This window comes from Ciconia boyciana, chromosome 1 (genome assembly GCF_034638445.1).
Source record: "Ciconia boyciana chromosome 1, ASM3463844v1, whole genome shotgun sequence".
In the NCBI taxonomy this organism is placed as follows: Eukaryota; Metazoa; Chordata; class Aves; order Ciconiiformes; family Ciconiidae; genus Ciconia; species Ciconia boyciana.
The window spans coordinates 110,608,193-110,627,372 of NC_132934.1; the positions used below are offsets into that span (position 1 = coordinate 110,608,193).

The following is a 19,180-nucleotide window of genomic DNA, read 5'->3' on the forward strand; positions in this document are numbered from 1 at the left end:
CGGGCGCTGGGGCCAACGCGCCGCCCCGTTTCTACTGCCGGGCGGCCGGTGCGGCGGGGCAGGCCCCGGCGCCGGTTAGCCCTGCCTGCAGGCGGCGTCGCCGCCGCCGCCGCCGCCGGCGGGCGAGGCGCGGAGAGCCCCGCCCAGCCCGGCGGAGGGCGGGGCCGCTCCTCGCCGAGGTGCGCGGACACGTGTAGCCGCGCCGGGGCGCGGAGGCCCCGTGTGGCCCCCCCGAGGGCCCCGCACCGGCGCTGGGCGGGCAGGGGCGGCGGCAGGTGCCGCTGCCGGGGGCGGGGGCTGCCGAGCGGCCGTTGGGGGGGGGCGGAGGCAGGCGCGCGGCGGCCCCGGGGGGCTGGGGCGGGTGCCGGCCGGAAGTGACGGGGCTGGACTGATTCACCTGCTGGGCGGTGCGCGCGGGGCGGGGGAGGTGCGCGCCGGGAGTCGCGGGGAGGGAGCCAGGGGCGCCGGGTGTCCGCCCTCGCCCCGCGCCATGGAGCCGCCGCTGCCGGTGCTGCTGTCGTCCCTCGTGCTGCTCTGCTCCGCAGGTGGGCGCCGGGCGCAGGTGCAGGGGAGGGGACCGAAAGGGAGGGAGGCGGCGGCGGCTCGGTCGGGTCGGATCGGATCGGGCTGGGAGAAAGGGCGGCGGGGGCTGCTGGCCGCCCGGCTTCTCCCCCAGTGACCGGGGGGCGCCTGCCCCGCCGCGCCCCGCAGCACCTCCGCCCGTGTGGCCGCCCCTGCGTGTGTCTGAGGAGGGGACGCGTCTGGGCGGGGGGCTCCGTCTCGGCCAGCCCTTCTCCCGGGCGGGCGGCGCCCGCGGGAGCGGCCGGGTAGCGGCGCCTGAGGCGCGGTGCCCGGGCGGCGCTGGCGGCTGGGGCGCGCTGCGGGGCCGACCTGGGCTTTGTTCGCCGCCCGCCGGCGGAGCGGCCAGCGCCGCTGCCGCGGTTTGTCTCTTCCCCCCTCCCCCCGCCCTCGCCCGCCTCTGCCCGCCCCCCTCCCGGGCAGCCCGCGGCGTGGCGGGGGGCGACCCGCCCCGCCGTGGGCTCCGTCCGTCCGTCTCCCGTGGCGTGCCTTTTTTGTCAGGCGGTGGCGGCTGGGTCTCTGCGCGGCGGGTTTCGGCGCGGCCCGCGGCGGCAGTACGGTGCCGTGGTGCCCGCCCGGTGTCGCTCCCGGCGTCCCGCCCTTCGATGCGCCCGGCTCCCCGGGCCGGCGGGGCAGCGGCCCGCGGCGTGTGCGTCTGGGGAGGGACGGCGGGATGGCGGCCGGAGCGGCTCCTGCTGCGGGCGTGCGGCCGAGTAAGAGCCACGCGTGAAAACCGAGGTGAAAACAACAAAAAAATTAAAAAAAGCAAAACAAACCACCAAACCCAACCCTGCACGTGTAATACCTCGTCAGTGTCTGGATCTAACTTCAAGGTCGGCCCTGTTTTGAGAGGGTGGAAAGGGCCGGGTGGCTTCCAGAGAGCCCTCGCAACCCAGTTGTCCCAGACTCGATGGTGGTGATTGCGCTCTGTGGAGAAAACATGAGAGAATTTGGGGGTGGGGGGAAAGGACTTGAATTAGATGGAGCTAAACTCGTTTGTTTTTCTTGCTGAGAGAAAACAAAGGAGTAGATATTCTCAAACACACACACACACACACACACACACCCCCCCCCGACAAAAACAAACCAAACGTGCCTGGGCTACTAAGAAGTAGGCAAGCGTTTTTCATCTCAAACATCAGATGTTACTAGGTTCCTGTTATGAACTCAGTTGGAGTGCCATGTTAACGTTTCCTAAAAATACCTTTAAAAAAAATTAGGCTGCACTACAGTTGACCCAAACTTCTGTGAAACTACAAAAGATGACAAAACACCTATGGAGGTTCAGGTTCACAGTAAAATGTGTGTCAGCGGTGTCAGGAGGCCAGTTTTTGTTCCTGTTGAAATGTTAATGCCTTTGTTGATGTCACCGCTGTTTTGGGAAATTACTCATGGGATCAAAATTCTGCCTCTATAAAGGAGTGAAGAACTCTGATCTCCTGCATGAAAGGATATTGGTAGTTCTGCATTAACTCTGTTTCTCTAAGCAGAGTTAGAAACAAGAGAGATGCTGTGTAAGAACTATGAGTTACGAGTATTTAGTTAACTGGGTTAGTGATTAAGTTTTATATTGAAACACTTCATGTAACTAAAGCTGAAAGAAAACCTTGTTGTCAGTAGAATTATTATATGTACTGCAAATGAGCTGGATCACTGCTAGGATATAAAAGGCTATGATACTATAAAGCTAGGAATAATTAATATATGATGAAATGTAAAACCAGAGCAAAATTTTTACACTTTAGCTTTATTGAAGTATACAGGTGTCTTCAGACCTCACTGTGAAGTTGGATGACTTTGTAAAGAAAGTAATATATTTGTGTTTTGATTAAAAATATCTTTTGTACAGTTGTTTCGATGACTGTACCCTGAAAGACATGCACATTTCACAGTCCTCTGAAGGAAATAATTTAATAATATATATATCATCGGAGTTGATACATCATCTGAGCTTGCTTGTGTTTTTTTCCTCCATCACATTGAGTTAATAATATTTCTGGGTCTGTGTTCCAGGTAGACATTACTTCCTTCACTGAGGGAATGGATGTCAGTAAGTTGCTGTTCTCCGTATGGACCAAATTTAGAGGAAGGAAGCTAATTTGTGTGCAGTTGAGTGAAAGCTGTTGGCAGTGGAGGATTGTCTAGGTGCTGAAGTCTTTACTTAGGTTTGTGGTACTGGAATAATTTGTCATGGTATTTTAGGGCTTGCACTGTGCTATTTTCACAGCTTCCCCACCCACCCCACTTGTTTCACTATCATTGAAAGTAGAGGATTCAAAATAACTGATATTGTATAAATAATGAGGCTTATCTTGCCTGTACAAAATACACCTTCAGGAGGCAACAGGGCTATACCATTACATGTTGAAATAGGAAAGTGTTTGGATTTAAGCTGTCCCTGAACCCTGCTCGGGGGTTTAATCCCTCTGTTAAGGTCAATTTCACAGTCATAAATAACTGAATTGGGAACTTCCTTTCCCTTGCAGGAAGGGAAGAGTTCACCCTTGAGCATGTCAGGGTACTATGGGAGAACAGTTATCTTCTGCTCTATCTTTGTAATTAGTAATGAATTAATTCTAGTGACTGCCTCGGTATTACGTGGCTGTGCAACTGATAAATAACTTGTGGCAGTTTCTCCTTGCATTGGTGCTTCTGGAAGATGACCACAAAACAGGCCAGTGTGGTGAAATTCAGTCTTCTGCTCTCTTGCAGACTTCTGGTATGAATTTACATTGGGATGGCTATTTCTGCACTCATAACAGCTTTTCTAATTGTACTAATTCTTCTCTATCTAAAAATGCTCTTCAAGTCTGCGGTGAGTGAGAACTTGATGGCCATTTGGTGTGTATTGTAGTTAACTATGATCAATCATTTCAAGTAGTTGGGGAGTCCCCAAATGTACAAATTCTGTTTAACTTAAATGAGCACTGTACAGCTGTCATCAACAAATCCTGGAATAGGGTAATAGAAGTGATGTACCTCTTCAGATCCTGAAATATTTTATTGAGATAATTGATATTAAACTGTTTTCCAAAGGGCAGTGCAGAACTCTGGTTTGAAGAGGAAAGCTTAGTTGTGATGCTAAGAGCTGCCAGATCATTTTGTTAGGTCTTATGGATGTGTAAACTGCTGTATTTTTTTTTTTTAATTAATTCTAAGCTTCCCAGAATGCATGGTCATCTCAAGAGCCAATATAAAGAAAGTCTATTGTTTCTCATTGCCAGTGGCACTGAGCACATGTTTGCCTATGCTGTGACTTCCGGGTGACTGTGTACATACTGGTAAACTTTTCCTGGCTATACAGTGTTGGGAAAATAATCTCATTCCATTTGGAGCAAATTCAAGTTTGTGTAGGGTTTTAGAAGGCTGAGAATAAATATAGGTATGTAACTTGTGATCCTGATCTAACTACCTAAATGAGGTAGTGACCTATGGCTGTTAAACTTTTAAAAACGTGTAATGGCAGAACACAAATTTTCAGTAACTAGGAAATGTTAACATAGCCAGATTAGTATCTATCTCTGTATAGGTATAAAAAAGTGATTACATCTGTGGTGATCCATTTAGCCTTCAGAAGATACGTTATACAAAATAGTAATGCTGTGCACATAAATGCTCAAATTGAGGATAAGAGTTTGAGTAGAGTTTTAAGGTAAATAACTAGGCAGGAATTTCTTTAGTGATATCTCTTATTGCTGCTGTCATGATGGTGTGTTGTTTTTGTTGGGTTTTGGTGTTTGGTTGTTTGGTTTTTTTTTACAGTAGTAGGAGGTAATTTTGTACTATATTGAAATTCTGCAATGTGTGATGCTTTATTAATAGAATATTAAGCTTTTAAATAAAAATAAAGTTCAGGTAAGCTTTGAGAAAAGTCTATGGTTATTGCCCTATCATTAAGTGCTATTCATAAAACTTGCAAAAGTATTTCCAATAACATGCATACAGGACCAGAACCTAATGCAGACATGGTAAGTCAGCATTTAGTGACTAGTACACTTTGTCACATATGTATAATAAGGAACTTAAGCCTGTTCATGTTCTTGTGCATGCAACAGGATCTTACAGAAGCTTAAATTAGAAGAAATTTGACTACCACAGGAGTTAAATGATCATTCCTATCGCAGTCTCTTAATTACTAAACCTGGTCCGCTTAACAATTGCAGAGTAATTGTAACAATTTGCAGGGTTCAAGCTGCTCTTAAGCGTCTGTTGACATTAAAAGTTATCTGAAGTTATCTGAAGGACTCCTTTCCTAGGTTTCCCAGATCTTAGTGTTTCAAGAAGTAGGAAAAACTTAACCAGAGATGACTTAATCAACTAGTTACTGCTGTGACATTGACCATGAGATTTGAATTACAGTCATTTTGCCTTAACTAATCTTGTGTTTATCAGAAGTTGTTTTATGCATTCAGAATGCTGCTGCAAAGATTATTATAGCTCATCACTTTGGTCTCCTCTGGCTGCCTCCCCCCCGGTGCTGGCTTCCCCTGTGTTGCATCAAACTTCAGCTGCCTGTCTGTCTTCACTTCCCAGTGCTTGTCACAGCCTCTTCCAAAGCCAAGTCCGCTTAATATAGAGATAAAACTACCGCTCCTAAATGGCTGGTTTAGCTTATGTTGCTGCTTTGCAAAAAATATATTTACATACGAGTACTAGGATGCTTTGCTACTGATTCCATTCATGCTTCGAGACATTCCTTGTAAATATCTTAGAATCTGCCTCAGTATTGGGCCGTTTTAAAACTCATTTGCCACAGTGTCCACAGAGATTTGTACAGACTACGGAACTTGTTTTTGGGGCCAATATTGTTTCATCATACTTCATAGGTAATTTAATCATTTGTTGCTTGCATGCATTCATAAGCTTTTAATGGCAGGGATTATCTTTTTGCTCTTGTTGCAACCTCTGGTTCATTTCATGGGACTTTTAAATGCTACGTGAAACATCATGAACAAGGACAAGTTCCAACAATTGTGTGGCTCACCAGCTTGTAAGAATGCTTCCCCCCCCCCCTTACATCAATTTAGTTAGTGCTAGCTAAATATATAGTTAGCTTATGTTGGCTCTTCCCCCCCCCTTTTGTTTTTTTCTTTCTTTCTTTTTAGGGAATTCCTCTTTTTACTAGTTTGCATCTTTCAGGGATGGTTATAAGAAGAACCATTTCAGGCTGTTGCCATGGGAGTAGGTGGTAGTGAAGCTATAGTTCTGTGGAAACCTGTTTCAGTAGCAGCTTGAACATAAGCAGCCCCTGCATCCTTGCTGGTCATTTCCTTTACTGCACAACTGCCTCGACTGTGTAAGTGCGTGGTGAATGGGTCGGAATCGAGGCTGCTTAAAACTTTCATTAATTTTTTTAACCAGTTAGATTGCAGGATTTGAAACAAGAAAGAGTTTTCCCAGCAACTTGTCCTGGTACAGGGCAGGAATGAGTGACTGGAGGGATGGCAGAAGAGCATGAGGAGGAAACCCTGTTCTCCTTGATCCATATTCTCCCATGGGAGAGAAATGTCTGTATAACCTTGGCCTGGGGGGAGCTTAGCTGGGGAGTCTGGCTACATCGCTCAATCGGGCAATCAGTTGAATGGCTAGATGTTACCACAAAGATTATTTTTGCATCCCATTTCATGTTGTACCTGGCATTCATCTGGCTCCATGGTGAGCCAGTTCAGAGAGTTTCAAACTCAGAAAAATACTAAATTTTTGTAAGGTCTGTTTTCTACCTGTTCCTTTTCCTGATCCAACTCAATGAGATCGAGTCTAAGTTGTGACAAAAGAGAGTCAGCTGGAACCTCAAACCCGTGTGGGTGGAGCATATTACTATTGATTTTTTTTGTCACCTACTTATTGGATCATGTATTCAAAACTTCTGATGTGGTAGAGAGGCAAGACTTGAAGCTTTATCGGCTGTAGGCTGGAGCCATTCACCAGTGCTGTGATGTCCTTCAGCTACTGTTAAGCATTGATGGTCACAAGTTTTGTAGTTCCACTTGCTACTACATTTTTTAATATATGTGTTTTTCATGCCCTATAGCTAAAATCTGCACTTAGTATGTTGAAAGATGATTAATCAACAAGAAATATTTGGTGTGCGTAGAAGGAAGGATGAGAATTTCTTAAATTCACAACTGTTTTAACTTGTGCAGAGTAAGTTTGTATAGGGAATTGAAATTTCATATATTGACTGATCCTGCATTTTCAGTTCTTCTTTTTAGATGTATGAACAGCATAAGCTACAAGGAATGTTTCATCTCAGTTGTTTTAAGGCAGTAAAAATAATGTGTGTGCGTATATATATATATATTAAAGCCTCCCTAAATTTTTACATGACTAGTTAACTTTGTGGCTATTTAGGGTGGATATTCTAATTCTTTGAGCTTATTCCTTTCTGGCTTTTTCTTACATGGGGGGGGCAGGGAGGGAAGCAAAAGCAGGTAGCCAGCCACTTATTTCTGTCGTTGTGATGCTTCACATTTTATTTAAAAAAACAGCAACAACAAAAGAACCCAACCCTGTACTACAGAATGAAGTAATTTTCAATCTTAATGCAAAACTTGCATGTGCTAGGAAAAAGCGTTGCTTGTTCAGTAGCGCGGAAGAGCCAAAACCCCTTTACTCAAGTGAAAATAATATGGCTGCTCAGTTAAGTGTTTGATTGTACTTAACTCCCTGATGCATTGACTGACAGATGTGCCTAACACATTCACACTCCGAAAGGGCTGCTTCATTCAGTTTCCTTTTAAATGCCATCAAATTGGCAGGAAAAAAAAATGAATCATGTGACTTGATTGCTTAGTGACTGTATAAGCCTTCAATATCAGTTTATAATTGGAAAATAAGTGACTTGCAGGGCTAAAAGCAAAAACAACTCGTGCTGTTGATGTAGACTTCGTAGAGGAGAGGCAGGCTTTTGTGTGAATAAGTTATGTCAGGATGTGGGGTTTGATTTTTTTTTTTTTTGCTTTGGCTGAAAAACGTCTTTGTAATGGTTGGTCCTCATTGCATTTTACACTTCTTAATACTATTCTAGTGGTTCCTTAATGGCTCTGAAGTGTGGTCTGAAGGTACAGTTTCACATTACACCTAGCCGCGTTACAGATGGGATGTGGTTACATCTGGTGTAACTTCATGTGTCTGTCAAGGTTGTTGCTACTTCCAGCGATGTGCCGGGTTCCTTCATCCCTCCCTTGTGTCAGAGCAGCGTCACGCAGCTGCTGCGTGAGTCCATTCAGCTGATACAAAAGAAAACTCCTTTTTTTGGAGTATGTTGTTTTCCTATTGGGCGAGTTCATGAATTCAAACCACTTTGTGGCTGCGCGGCTTGGGGCTGTGCAGCACCGCTGGCTCCGAGAGCTGGCAGCAGCGTGGCCGGTGTAGGGGTAATGTGGAATTGGTCTCTGTGGGTGGGTCTCCCTGGCAGTGTAAGCAAACCCTTATCAAGCCTCACGGCTTTTCTGTCTCTGGCTTTGGGCTCCCACCATGTACCTTGTGCTTGGGGGACTCTCGTTCGGAGAACCTCACCAGGAGAGAAAAAGCAAAACTTCCTGTGCAGTGTCAGTTTTTAGCGGAGCCGACTCTTTGTTCTGGCTTCTGCCTTTTTGTGTAAAGTGTTATACGGGCGTAAAGGGAGGTGACGGGATCAAACCCAAGGATGAGAGGGCAGGACTTCAGCAAATCCAAAGTATTCTAGTTGTCATTCCCCGAATACTGCCAAGTTGAATTAGGTCATGCTGGATCGTTTAAATGTGACCAAGCATTAAAACTCAGAACTCACAGTCATCTTCTGTAGATGTTGGGTTAAACAATACTCCTGTGCTTAAAATTAAGATTAATCCCCATTTTTGTTACAACACCCCCTCCCCCTTTATGTTGCCGTCCCCAAAAGCATATCCTTTCTTCCAGTAAGGAGATACAAATGCTCCCTCTCAACTTGATAAGCACGTCCCTCTCGAGGAAGGTCATCAACTGCTGCAGTTGCTAGGATACTCGGGCTGGTGACTTTGGGTTTAGCAACAAAAAAGCTGCAAGAATGTGCTGAACAAGTAAGGAGCACAAGGACAGTTGTAAAAGGAAAGCGATGTTGGATAGAATCTGAAGGCAAAAGGGACGTCAGGGAAGAAGCGAAAGTTGTGGGGGGGAAAGGAAGTAAAAGATCACTAAAGCTTTAGCCCGTGACTTTTAGGTTTTCTTAGTTGCATGACAATTCCAGCTGATCTCAGTGAATTGGTGGTTGGGAAGGAAATTAAGCTTATGCTATGTATTTACAGGGTTGGGGTTATTTGTAGTTCTGTTTATATGGCTCTTAAGAATTTTTTTATTAGATTGGGAGGATTAAGTAACTTCTGACTTAATTGTGCAGTATGTTTTAAACTGGGGCATGGGTATGCAACACTACACGAATTAGAGCTATTCATTTAATGCTGGCTGAGGACATCCGGAATGAAAGAGCTTTTTTTTTTTTTTTTTTTCTGTCTTTGAAGAAGTATGCTTAGCCTGTTTCCTGTTGGTTTAGGGTTTTTTTTTCTTGTGTGATTTGACAGAGGATTTGTGGATTCAGGTGAACTCTGGTAGATACTCAGTAACTTAATGGTTTTGTTGAATTGATGTATTTTGCCAGATTTTTCAGGCTAGGCCAATGCAGGATTGCTTCAGCTTTTGGCTTCTTTTCAAAGCAGATCGCCTTAAGGTGGTGTTTGTGGTATTCTGAAGGGGAATAGGGCTTTTTGAGCTGTTCTGCAGAAATTGTGATCTTAGAGTGGCAAAACTTCAATTTTTGGGACAGGTCAGATTTCAGTGGTTGCTGAAAACCATGTTTCTTCTGTGAGTCGGGGAGCAGACAGTAGAAAGGAATATAAGACTTAGTAGTGGAATCCTCTTTAATTGTGGAAGCAGATGAAAAGAGAAACAGGCAGGGAGAAAGTAAATCCATGATTTGAAGAAGTAATAACACACTGGTTACTTTAAGGGTGAGTACAACTGGGAGACTTTGCCCAGTAAATGTGCCTCAGAACAGTGGTGCTCCCCCCACCCTGTTTGCTCAGAGGAAGTGAAGTTTGGAAATACAAACCCACTTTGAGACCCAGCAGCAGTGGTGTTGACTATCCAGGTGGTAGAACTTTGCCAGGCTTATTCTGACATGCAGGTTTTTTTCCTGTGTTTTGCTTTAAATGCTCCTGCTGTTTCATCACCCTTCTCTTTGTAGGTTATGGCAGAACCTTCCTCCGTGCACGTAAGTGTTTTAGCTGCACCATCTGTGGAAAAAGTGTCCTGAAAACTTAACCAGACCAGAGCTCTGGGAGTTCTGTCACTCAGCTTCATTCTGCTATCGGTAAGGCAGCTGAGATGAAATGTGAAAGAGAGGGATTTAAAATATTGCCTCTGTTAACACTAAGTGTCCATACAAAACTCAAGCTTTCTTCTCCAGAAATTGCTTTGTGGATTTAGTTTCCTGAAGTATTTTTATGTTTAGTCTGGGACTAAATGGACTAGGAAGGAGGAGACAGTATTTGGAGCAAGGACTGGGAGCCATATCTCTTCTTTTCTAGGCGAGTGCTTTTATTCCTGGGTTGTCTTTACTTTCTCTGGCTCTGTAAACTGTATCTTTTCTGCGTAGTAGAAGGGCTTCACTAAGATGTGTGGCCCTGATGAGCTTAGAGGGCACTATCGTGGGAGGTATGAAATGCAGGTGTGAACATCTTTTGTCTGAATGTTAAATCTCTGTCTTCAGGGGATTAATCAGTGTTCTGCCTAGTGGACATAGGCTAGTACAGAGAATCAAATTTTTATCTTCTCTCTAACCTTTTTGGATTGTGCCTTTTTGAGGTTTAAGTAGAGGGATATGTAGTATGTTAATGTCAATAGTTTTGAAAATGTTGGATTTAGAAGTGCTTGATGCTTTTGCTAAGATGGTGTGTGTGTGGTTTTTTTACTACTTACTGTGAACTGTGCTTTTCTATGAAATTTGTATTGTACCATTTTATGATAACCACAGTTAGAGTGTCAAGCATGGGAAAAATGTGGTCTGTGTAGCATATTAAACATTAACTGTTTAACACTTTTGATACTAGCAGGACAGTGCTTTCTTTGTTAGAAAAAACTTTGCGATTTGCCCTTATCAGTGGTGGATTATCCTAAAAATCTGAATTCTCTGCAAAGTTCTACAATTATTGCATACTAAACCCAAACCTGCTTTTCAGATACATGTCCACTATAGATTCAGTTGCAGTAATGCTGTGCCATTTTTTCTTTTCTTGTTTTATTCACTGCTGCATGATTATCTTGCTTTTGGTAGTTCATTGCCTGTTGCTTGCTTGTTCCTTTCCCTCACCTCTTGCTTATTCTTGCCTCAGGTGAGGTTGCTGTGAAGGTTAAGTGTTCTTCAGTACCTAAGTGCCTGACTAAATTAATAGGATGTGTATTGAGCTAATACGTATTTTGGATTCTGTCCTGAAACATTTGATGAGAATATCTGTGTACTTTGGCTGTAAAAGATAATTTTATATCAAGAGTCCCCAAATCTGTTGAATTTGCTTTCTTTGCTTTCTGTTGAATTTGTCTTCTAAAGAAGACAACTATTTTTTTGTCATTCTGTTAAACTTCTGTTTTTCTTCTTTCTTGCCTTGTTCCTTTAATGTTTACTAAGTTAAAGAAGACTTGTTAGCAACCTTTCTTTGTGTTGTTCCATGTCATGTGTCCCATGGAAAAACAGTAAAGTTGAGAAAATAATTATTGGTTGAAAAACTGGAATCGACTCTTTTTCCCTTCACTCCCTGTCTCCCCAAGTTGCTTAGCCTGAATTTCTGAAGCTTGATATAACTTCTACAGAAACTGAAGTGGGGTTAACCCTGCCTTAATCTGTGTCAGAGCTCATCAGGACCAGGGACATGATATTTTTTGGATTTTTTGCAGTATGGTGACGCTTGCCAGAAGTTGTAGGGTTTATGACACGTAAAAAGTTAAATGTACCAAAGCTTCATAGTATAGCTGTGACTGTAATGGGGCCTTGCTCTTGCTGTTGGAGGTAAGATGCTGGAAACTCTGAGAATGCAAATCTGAAGCTAGGCTTTCTGGCCTTCAAAGGTCCCACTGGTAAAGCTAGGATTCAGTTTGTGGTGCAGTCAGTTATGATAAGCTGTGGCAAAACAGCATAAGCAAACTCTGCAGCTTGTGGCTGTCTTGGCTGTGCTGATGTGACTCAGCTCCTGGGTGCTGTAAAAATCACTAAAATGAGTAATATCAAATATTCTTTTCCCTTTACTTTTGCAAAGGCAACTTTTAATCCATGTACGTCATTAAGAGCACGCTGCCTTGCAGAGGCTTGTTTTGGCATCACTTGAGGATACTGAAGTTTTGTGTAGTGAAGAAGCTGGAGAAGATTGTGACATGGTGGCTTCTTGTGGGGATTTCAGCCATGAAGGATTTGTCTTAGATTGTGCCAGTAAACACTGGGAAGTCTCCCTCAGCTGGGCACTCTTCAGTGTGTACCTACCTCGGTGTGTACTCCCTACTTGCCAAGGGTGTAAATTTAAGTTGACTCCCTCAGTTCTACAGGGCCTTATTTCAGAAATGTGGTTTTGAAATAAGATGTTGTAGGACTTCTGTGTGAGCGGAGGTGGGAGAGGGGAGAGTTGGGGAACTTTGCTTTGTAATATCACTAGAGCTAGCTGAAAAAAGTAGGAGATTAACTGTGGATGAGAGGCATATTCAGAAGTAAAATGAGGATGGTGGGGAGTTGCTTCTTGAGACTGAAGTCTGTCCAGTGAGAAGATGTGATCACAGCTACATCTATAATCTGTGTTTGAAAGAAGAGTCTAAGCTGAAGCATCTCTTGAGTGAATTTTATAGCTCGTATCTCTCAAAGCACTAGCACACATTTCTGGTTGTAATTATTTACTTCTTAGGGCCTCATTCTGTGAAGAAAAGCATTTATGGATTTACAGCCATTCCTTGTTTACAAGCAGGTATTGGCAAACAAGATGGTTTTTGGAGAGCCTGCTAGTAAAGTTGAAGTACTGTGCAAATGGAGATTGCAGATGGATCACATATGGTTCTAAGTACAGCAGCATCTCTGACTCAACTCTTACCCCATGTAGAAGCAGTCTGTGCATCTTTGCAGTTGTGCTCTTTAGTGATTGTTGTTTCAGACATCAGTTTGAACCTGGCGGCAGTCCTGCCTTCGTGGTGCATCTCCCCTGCTCCTGCCCCCTCGGTGTACGTCAGCTGCCATACCTTCTGCTGCTCCAGCTGATTGTGTTCCTCTCCTGTTGCCCATTTAGGGGGGGACTGTGTCTATTGGGTTACGTAACGCTTCTGTAATGCAGCACTGTCTGGTGCCAGAAACATTCATGCCAAGTTTAAATTTACACTTAAATTTGTGTAAGCCAGCAATCCAGAATTTTAGTGTATCCTGAATTTATAACTTCTTTCATTTAAATAAGAAAATACTAAGTGCATAAATAAATCATCCAATGAAAATTTGCCTTCTGTTATTTGTTAGTCTGTATCACAGCTCTGTTTGTATCTGTGTTGGAATGGAGCAAGCTCTGCTCCATTTTAATTTCTTGTCTGCTTTCTGTGTTGAAGATTCTTCTATACTAGAAAACAGTGTCCATCAAATTCTATCAAACATCTCATTTTCCCTAGATTATTCTTAAAAATATTAATAATGTAGTTTGCTAAGTTGTGTTCCACTTGAGTGGTATTCGAAGGTATGTCCAGATATTCAGAAGGAAATACAGCTTCTCTAAAGATGGTATACTGGTTTGCACCCCTTCAGAAATCATGCGAAAAACTTGTGCAGTCATGCAGATGTAGTTTGCAGTGCTCTTGCGGGTCAATTTCCCAGAGAAAAAGTATTTTATTCCACATTAAGAAACTTAAATCTGAATGCTCAGAATCCAAAATGTGTATTGACCTCTTACCTTCTTCTGATATAAAATTTTATAAGGGATAATACTTATTATTCTGCATTGAGGAATGGTACTTGTCTTTTTGTCACCCAGTCACAAAGGTTCATTCTTCTGTTTGCCCCAACTGAATGTCATGTGTTCTCCTTGCAAAATATTTGGAGAACGATATACATGTATTTGGACAAATTGCACTTCTGTGTTGATAGTTATCAATTGTTTTTTGAGAATCTGTTGCATGCTTCTGAGTCTAAGCTTTGCAGTGATTTGTTTGCTGCAATTAAAAATTAGATATTTTGATGCTAAGCATCTTTGAATAAGTGGGGTAACTGACTTGAGGAACCCTCATCTTTCTGGTGTGTCAAAACAAGTCTGAAAAAGGTCTGAAATTTTACCCATGAAACCCTGCTAACCAAAACAAATACAGATCTTTACTCAGCTTGATAAAATGTCTGCCTGTCACGTACCAGCAGTTAGATGCCACTCATGTTTTGAGGAGCACACTAGGGGAGTGAAAAGAAATTGAATCTGCCTGATTTGACTGGAAACTGAAGGTGGTGAGGCTTGGGAAGGCTTGAAGAAAATGTCATCTTGTCACTATGTGCATCAGCTTCATATAGATTTTTAATGCAGTTACAGAATTGTTTGTTGGACATGACCTCAGTCATCCAACCTTCTGCTCCAAGCAGAGTCAACACTGAGTACTTCAGTCTTGTCTGTGTCAGCTGTCACTAAATCACCTGTCCTATTTTCCTTTTTGGTTCTTTACTGGTTCTTTGGTTCTTTACTAATAGAAGCTCTTCGTGTTGCACTTAAGTCCCTTGCTTCTTTCAGCTTTGGCTGAGTTTTGACTTGCCTAGCAGGGACGCTGCATGCCTGAGCAATATTTCTGTATTCCTCCCTTGGTAGACTGTTCTCGCTTCCTCCTCCTTAGGCCAAGCTGCTGATTGATCTGCTTGTTTTCCTGAGTGTTGGGATGTACTTTTCATGTGGTTAGAAGCAGTTGTCCTTAAATACCTGCCAGCTTTCCTGAGCTCTCTTTTGCCTTTCAGAACTGTCCCCCGGAATTCTACCTGCTAAGTCAGCCTGCCCTTCTGAAGTGCACGGTCTGTACTGGATGTGCCTTCCTTACTCAGGATTTTAGACTGCACTGTTTCATGGTCACTACAGTCAAGGCTGCTGTTGATCCCATCCCCAGCAAGTTCTTCCTTTTTTTTGTTGAAAGCAATTCCAAGAAAGTATCAAATGGGTTGACCCATTTAGCATCTGTTTTTCCCTGAAATCTTCCAGAAGCCTCCTAGATTGTTTGTGTCCTGCTGTGTTGCTCTTCCAGTAGATGTCAGGGAGGTTAAAGTGTCCCACAATAACCAGTCTCTGTAATTTTAGAGACTTTTGGGAATTGCTGAAGTAGACTTCATCTGCTTTCTTACCCTGATCAGGTGATTTGTAACAAACTTTGACTGTGATGTTGCCCATATGGACTTCTCCTTTAATCCTGACCCACAAGCTCTTAACCAGCCTGTTGTCCGTCCTGTAGAACACCTTTCTGTGTTCCAGCTGCCCCTTCAGGTAGAGGGCAATTCACCTGCTGTTCTTTCCTTCCTGGCTTTCTTAAAAAGCCTGTATGCATCCATGACAAAGCTCCACTCATGTGAGCTATCCCACATGTCTCAGTTACTCCGGTGTCATAGTTCTGTGTACAGGTGCTTGAGGTGGTTTCCCTTTCCAGATGTTTTATCCTTGCCAGGGTCTCTCTTCCTCTCACCAACCTGACCCATGTACTTAACATGTTTGAATCTCTTATTCCCTCCCTTAGATGCAAACTTCTATCACCATTCCCTGATAGACCTCTCATTTAAAGTGCTTGTCACCAGATTTGATGAGGATGTTCCTAACCCACTTTGTCAAGTGGATCCCATCTCTAACTTAGCAGCCCTCATTTCTCGGGGTACTTGTGGCCATACAAATTAAAACACTGCCTGCAGTGGCAGTCCTTAATTGAGATGCTTGCTGCTTCTGCCTGGCATTCTAATGTTGAAAAAAAAAATAGAGAAAGTGGAAAATAGCTTGATATGCTTGAGTTCTTAAGGTAAGAATGAGACTGCAGAGCACTAGTATAATAAAAATGTGGTGTTGGGAGACATGCAGTAAGAAAGGAATTGAGACTTATGAAAAATCTCTGAGACTTAGAAGGCTCAGACCAATGTTTGGGTACCTCATATCAGCTAATGTGTGTTGCAAGCTTCGTGTGCAGGAATGATTGTTGAGAGCAATCCTGAGGTTCATGTGCTTCATCTTCCGTTGACGTGTTTACATGCCATCAGTGTGTGTGAACATACTACTCACACTTCAAGAGTTTCAATTTTTGTAACAATGTTCTATGTCGGATAAATATCCTGCAAGTCACTTTAGGCTGTTGAGTTCTGCTTTTATTTGGCTTATGGTCACTATGTTGTGTCTTTCATATGCTTTGGATCAGAGAAATGAGTGTTGTAGTAGAAGCTTAGACGGAACTGTTTGCTATTTGTGGCTTTTAAAGCACTTTAAGCAAGCTACCATGTGATAGGCAGGACTACTGGAGTCTAGTTTCCTAGGAGTGCGTCCCTGAAATGTAGTACTCCCAGCTCTTAATGTAATTTTTCTTCCTCATTCCCAGTGTACTTGTTCCTTTTCTCAGTGTTCCGCCATCTGAAGGAGAAACAGGTTGTGTAATGTCCACTTTGAAATTATACTCACATGGAGTTGTCTGGCAATGAAGAGGCAAGAGATAATTGAAGAATCTAACACTTCTTAGCTATGTCAGAACAGATGAATAACTTCAGGGACTTCTGGCTGCACTGGCTGTTATTTCTGGTTTTGTATTTGGTTGAAATTGTCTGAGATGAACAATTAATGGCAGAAGAGGGAGAGAAATAAAACATTGATTGTACAAGTCCTGTTTGTTTAGAAAATTAGTCAAAAAAATCAACATATGAATACTCGTGTCCAGTTTGTGTTTCAGCAGGCCATGTTGTGCGTTTCAGTAGGCGTCAACTAAATATCAGAGGTTTTATACTTTTTAGTAGTGCAGAGGTGGTGTAGCATCTCCAAAGTATGAGTTCTGTTACCCGCTACCCACTGTGAAGAGGCAGATGTCATTGTGTTCCTCTTCCCTGAATTACCGAACACTTTCTGAAATCCTCAGCAGGTCCCCTCGTGGGGAGAGGAAAGCAAATGTATGTTCCATGGTCATCTGTTGTGGAACTTCAAATGGCAAGGTAAGTGTTACTGGAGATGCTGTCACAGAGCAGTAGTAGTGCTTCAGTGGTTAACTCTTAGTTCAGAATGAAAGCTTTTCATTTCCCAGGTTACAAATTTGAGACTTTTAAGGAAGTAGCATCGTAACGTATTTCATCATCAGTCGCTAAACTGTACTTGACATCCCAACTCACTCCCTTAATATAGTACAATGAAAATGCAGAAATGCAATTTGGAGGTGAACTTGAGAATATTATGTTACAGTTCCCTAATGAGGCAGTGGGGGGGAGGGGAATGGAAGTCACTGACAAACAGATCAGGAATTTGCATTCTTTTGTGGAAACATGAAACACACTCTGAATCTACCCATTTCTAGAGATGGTGGCTAGTAGTAATACTGTCTGTTTATGCAAAGCTGACCAAACTTAAGGATTATACTGTAATATATTTCACTTGTCAAATTACCTTTTTAAGGGATTTAGAATGGCTAGTTTTACACGTGGAAATCTGAAAGGATCCTTCAGAAGTGGATAGCATCTGTGGCAAGTCAGCCAGTCCATCATTTAGGAAATAGTGTTAATTCAACATAGTAGCAGAGAATTAGTTGCTCAGATATGTTTACTGTGGTCAAAAAAGAGGTGATACAAACCTGTGAGAATTATCTTTCAAAAGATGTAAATGGGTTGGTAAGAAACATTGCACCTAAATCTCCTTTGTACCTCAGATTTATGTTTCTTTTTTTTTTTCTGGAATGGAGGTATTGCCATGCAAAGTGATACCATCAATGGCAGGAAGCTAAATAATCCTACCTAATTTGTAACTGTGTGTTTTATCAACAATTGTGAAGGTCTTTTCTTGGAGGCTTCTGTCTGGAATTTAGTATGTCAGGTGCTTTCTCTTTCTGAATGATTTTTTTTTTTTAAATACCTATTAAAGATCCTTTTGTTTTGACATCAGGAAAAGAATCCAAAGACTTGATGCAGAGCGAAACTTTAGTAAGGTAGAAGGATAGCTGTTGCAGTCTGATCTACTGCAGAAATGCACTAGAGCTTCTCTACTATATGTAGTAGTGCAAGTTAGAGCATCAATGCACTGTTTATAATTTTTAATTTTATTTCATCTGAGGCTGTGATTCTACAGAAGCACCAAAATGATCTATCATCTTCACACTGGCCAGTCTGCTTGTGGTCTTGCATCTCTTGTGTCTCTGGTAACATCTGTGTGACTCTCTAGCTATGGTGGGCAGCAACCTACACACACAAAATGACTCTGAAAATCTGAGCTTGGTACCCAACAAGGTGGACAAACAGTGAATGTACAAATGCCAAACTTCTTTCTGTAAAGAGCGAGCGGAGCTTTCTACTTCCTGATTGTGACGTATGGGTCTATACATTTGATGAGGGAAACCTGTGTTTGTTGTAAAAAAAGGGGAATCTTGCTTCAGGCCTTCTGAGTAAGTCTGTTTGGGTCACTATGTAGATTCTCTGTCAGGGTTGAATTGAGGAAAAGTTGTTGTTTGGAAACACGTTTTGCGTAGAGGCATGCAGATAAGGATTACACAGTCTTATTTTTGAGGAGTAAGACAAACAGAAAGGGTGAACAAATCTAAACTCATTGAGATTTTTGGAAAGGATTCATTTGTTCACTCCCTGTAGATAGAACAGCCCTTACACCTCAAGGCAGCGTAACTTGATCTAATCCAAGACCTCACGATAATTCTGTCTATCCTGGCAGGCTTCATCAATGTTCCATGCTCTCATTTTACCAATGAGGGAGTAGTGGTAAGGTGATTTTCTAATAACTTGAAAAACCTGCTGCTGAAAATTTTTATTTATTTAGCTTTGTATGGGACTTGAATTGTACAAAAAAATTGTATGGTTTGAAAGATATAACTGCCTGATAGATATGATGCCAAATGAACAGTATATGACTTTGCATTGTGTTCAGTAACATACCGCACAGGATCTCTTAAGCAGTGACAAGTCTGACTAATGACATGATTTCTATACAGGAAAAGTATATGATGGATTTGAATATATACCAATACATAATAGAATGCTTACAGTGGAAACTACATGTGAAGTGTTTTTAAAACAAAGATGTATTTTTTATAGGTCTAACAAGAAGCCTAAGCATAACTTCAGTTGACCAATCAATGTTTGAAAAAGCACAAGGAGAGAAGGTTACGTTGCCATGTACTTTTGTACTCTCAGAAGAAGATGAAGGCCCACTAGATATTGAGTGGGTATTGATACCAGCAGATAATCAAAAGAAGGAACAAATAGTAAGTAGAGACTTTTTTGGACAGTATTAATTCAGTTGTTTGAGTAGGTCAATGTATGAACTTCGTTACTGACTTCCACCTTTTCAGGTTGGGATGCTTGTGATCTTAAATTACTTTGAAGCACCAGTGATATGAGATATAGTGGAAGTTTTGGAATAGCAGATTAAGTGTGAAATGT

General features: G+C 42.7%; 1 protein-coding gene across 2 annotated transcripts in view; it reads left to right on the top strand.

Moving 5' to 3' along the window:
• The first annotated feature begins 387 nt into the window (after nucleotides 1-387).
• The window catches only part of CXADR (CXADR Ig-like cell adhesion molecule), a 37,451-nt gene continuing 18,658 nt past the window's right edge, over nucleotides 388-19,180 (top strand). For both annotated transcript variants that reach the window (XM_072844553.1, XM_072844545.1), the window contains exons 1-2: nucleotides 388-545; nucleotides 18,833-19,002. In XM_072844553.1, coding sequence (XP_072700654.1) covers nucleotides 491-545; nucleotides 18,833-19,002 — 225 coding nt within the window. In that variant the 5' untranslated portion in view covers nucleotides 388-490. The remainder of the gene's footprint in view (nucleotides 546-18,832; nucleotides 19,003-19,180) is intronic.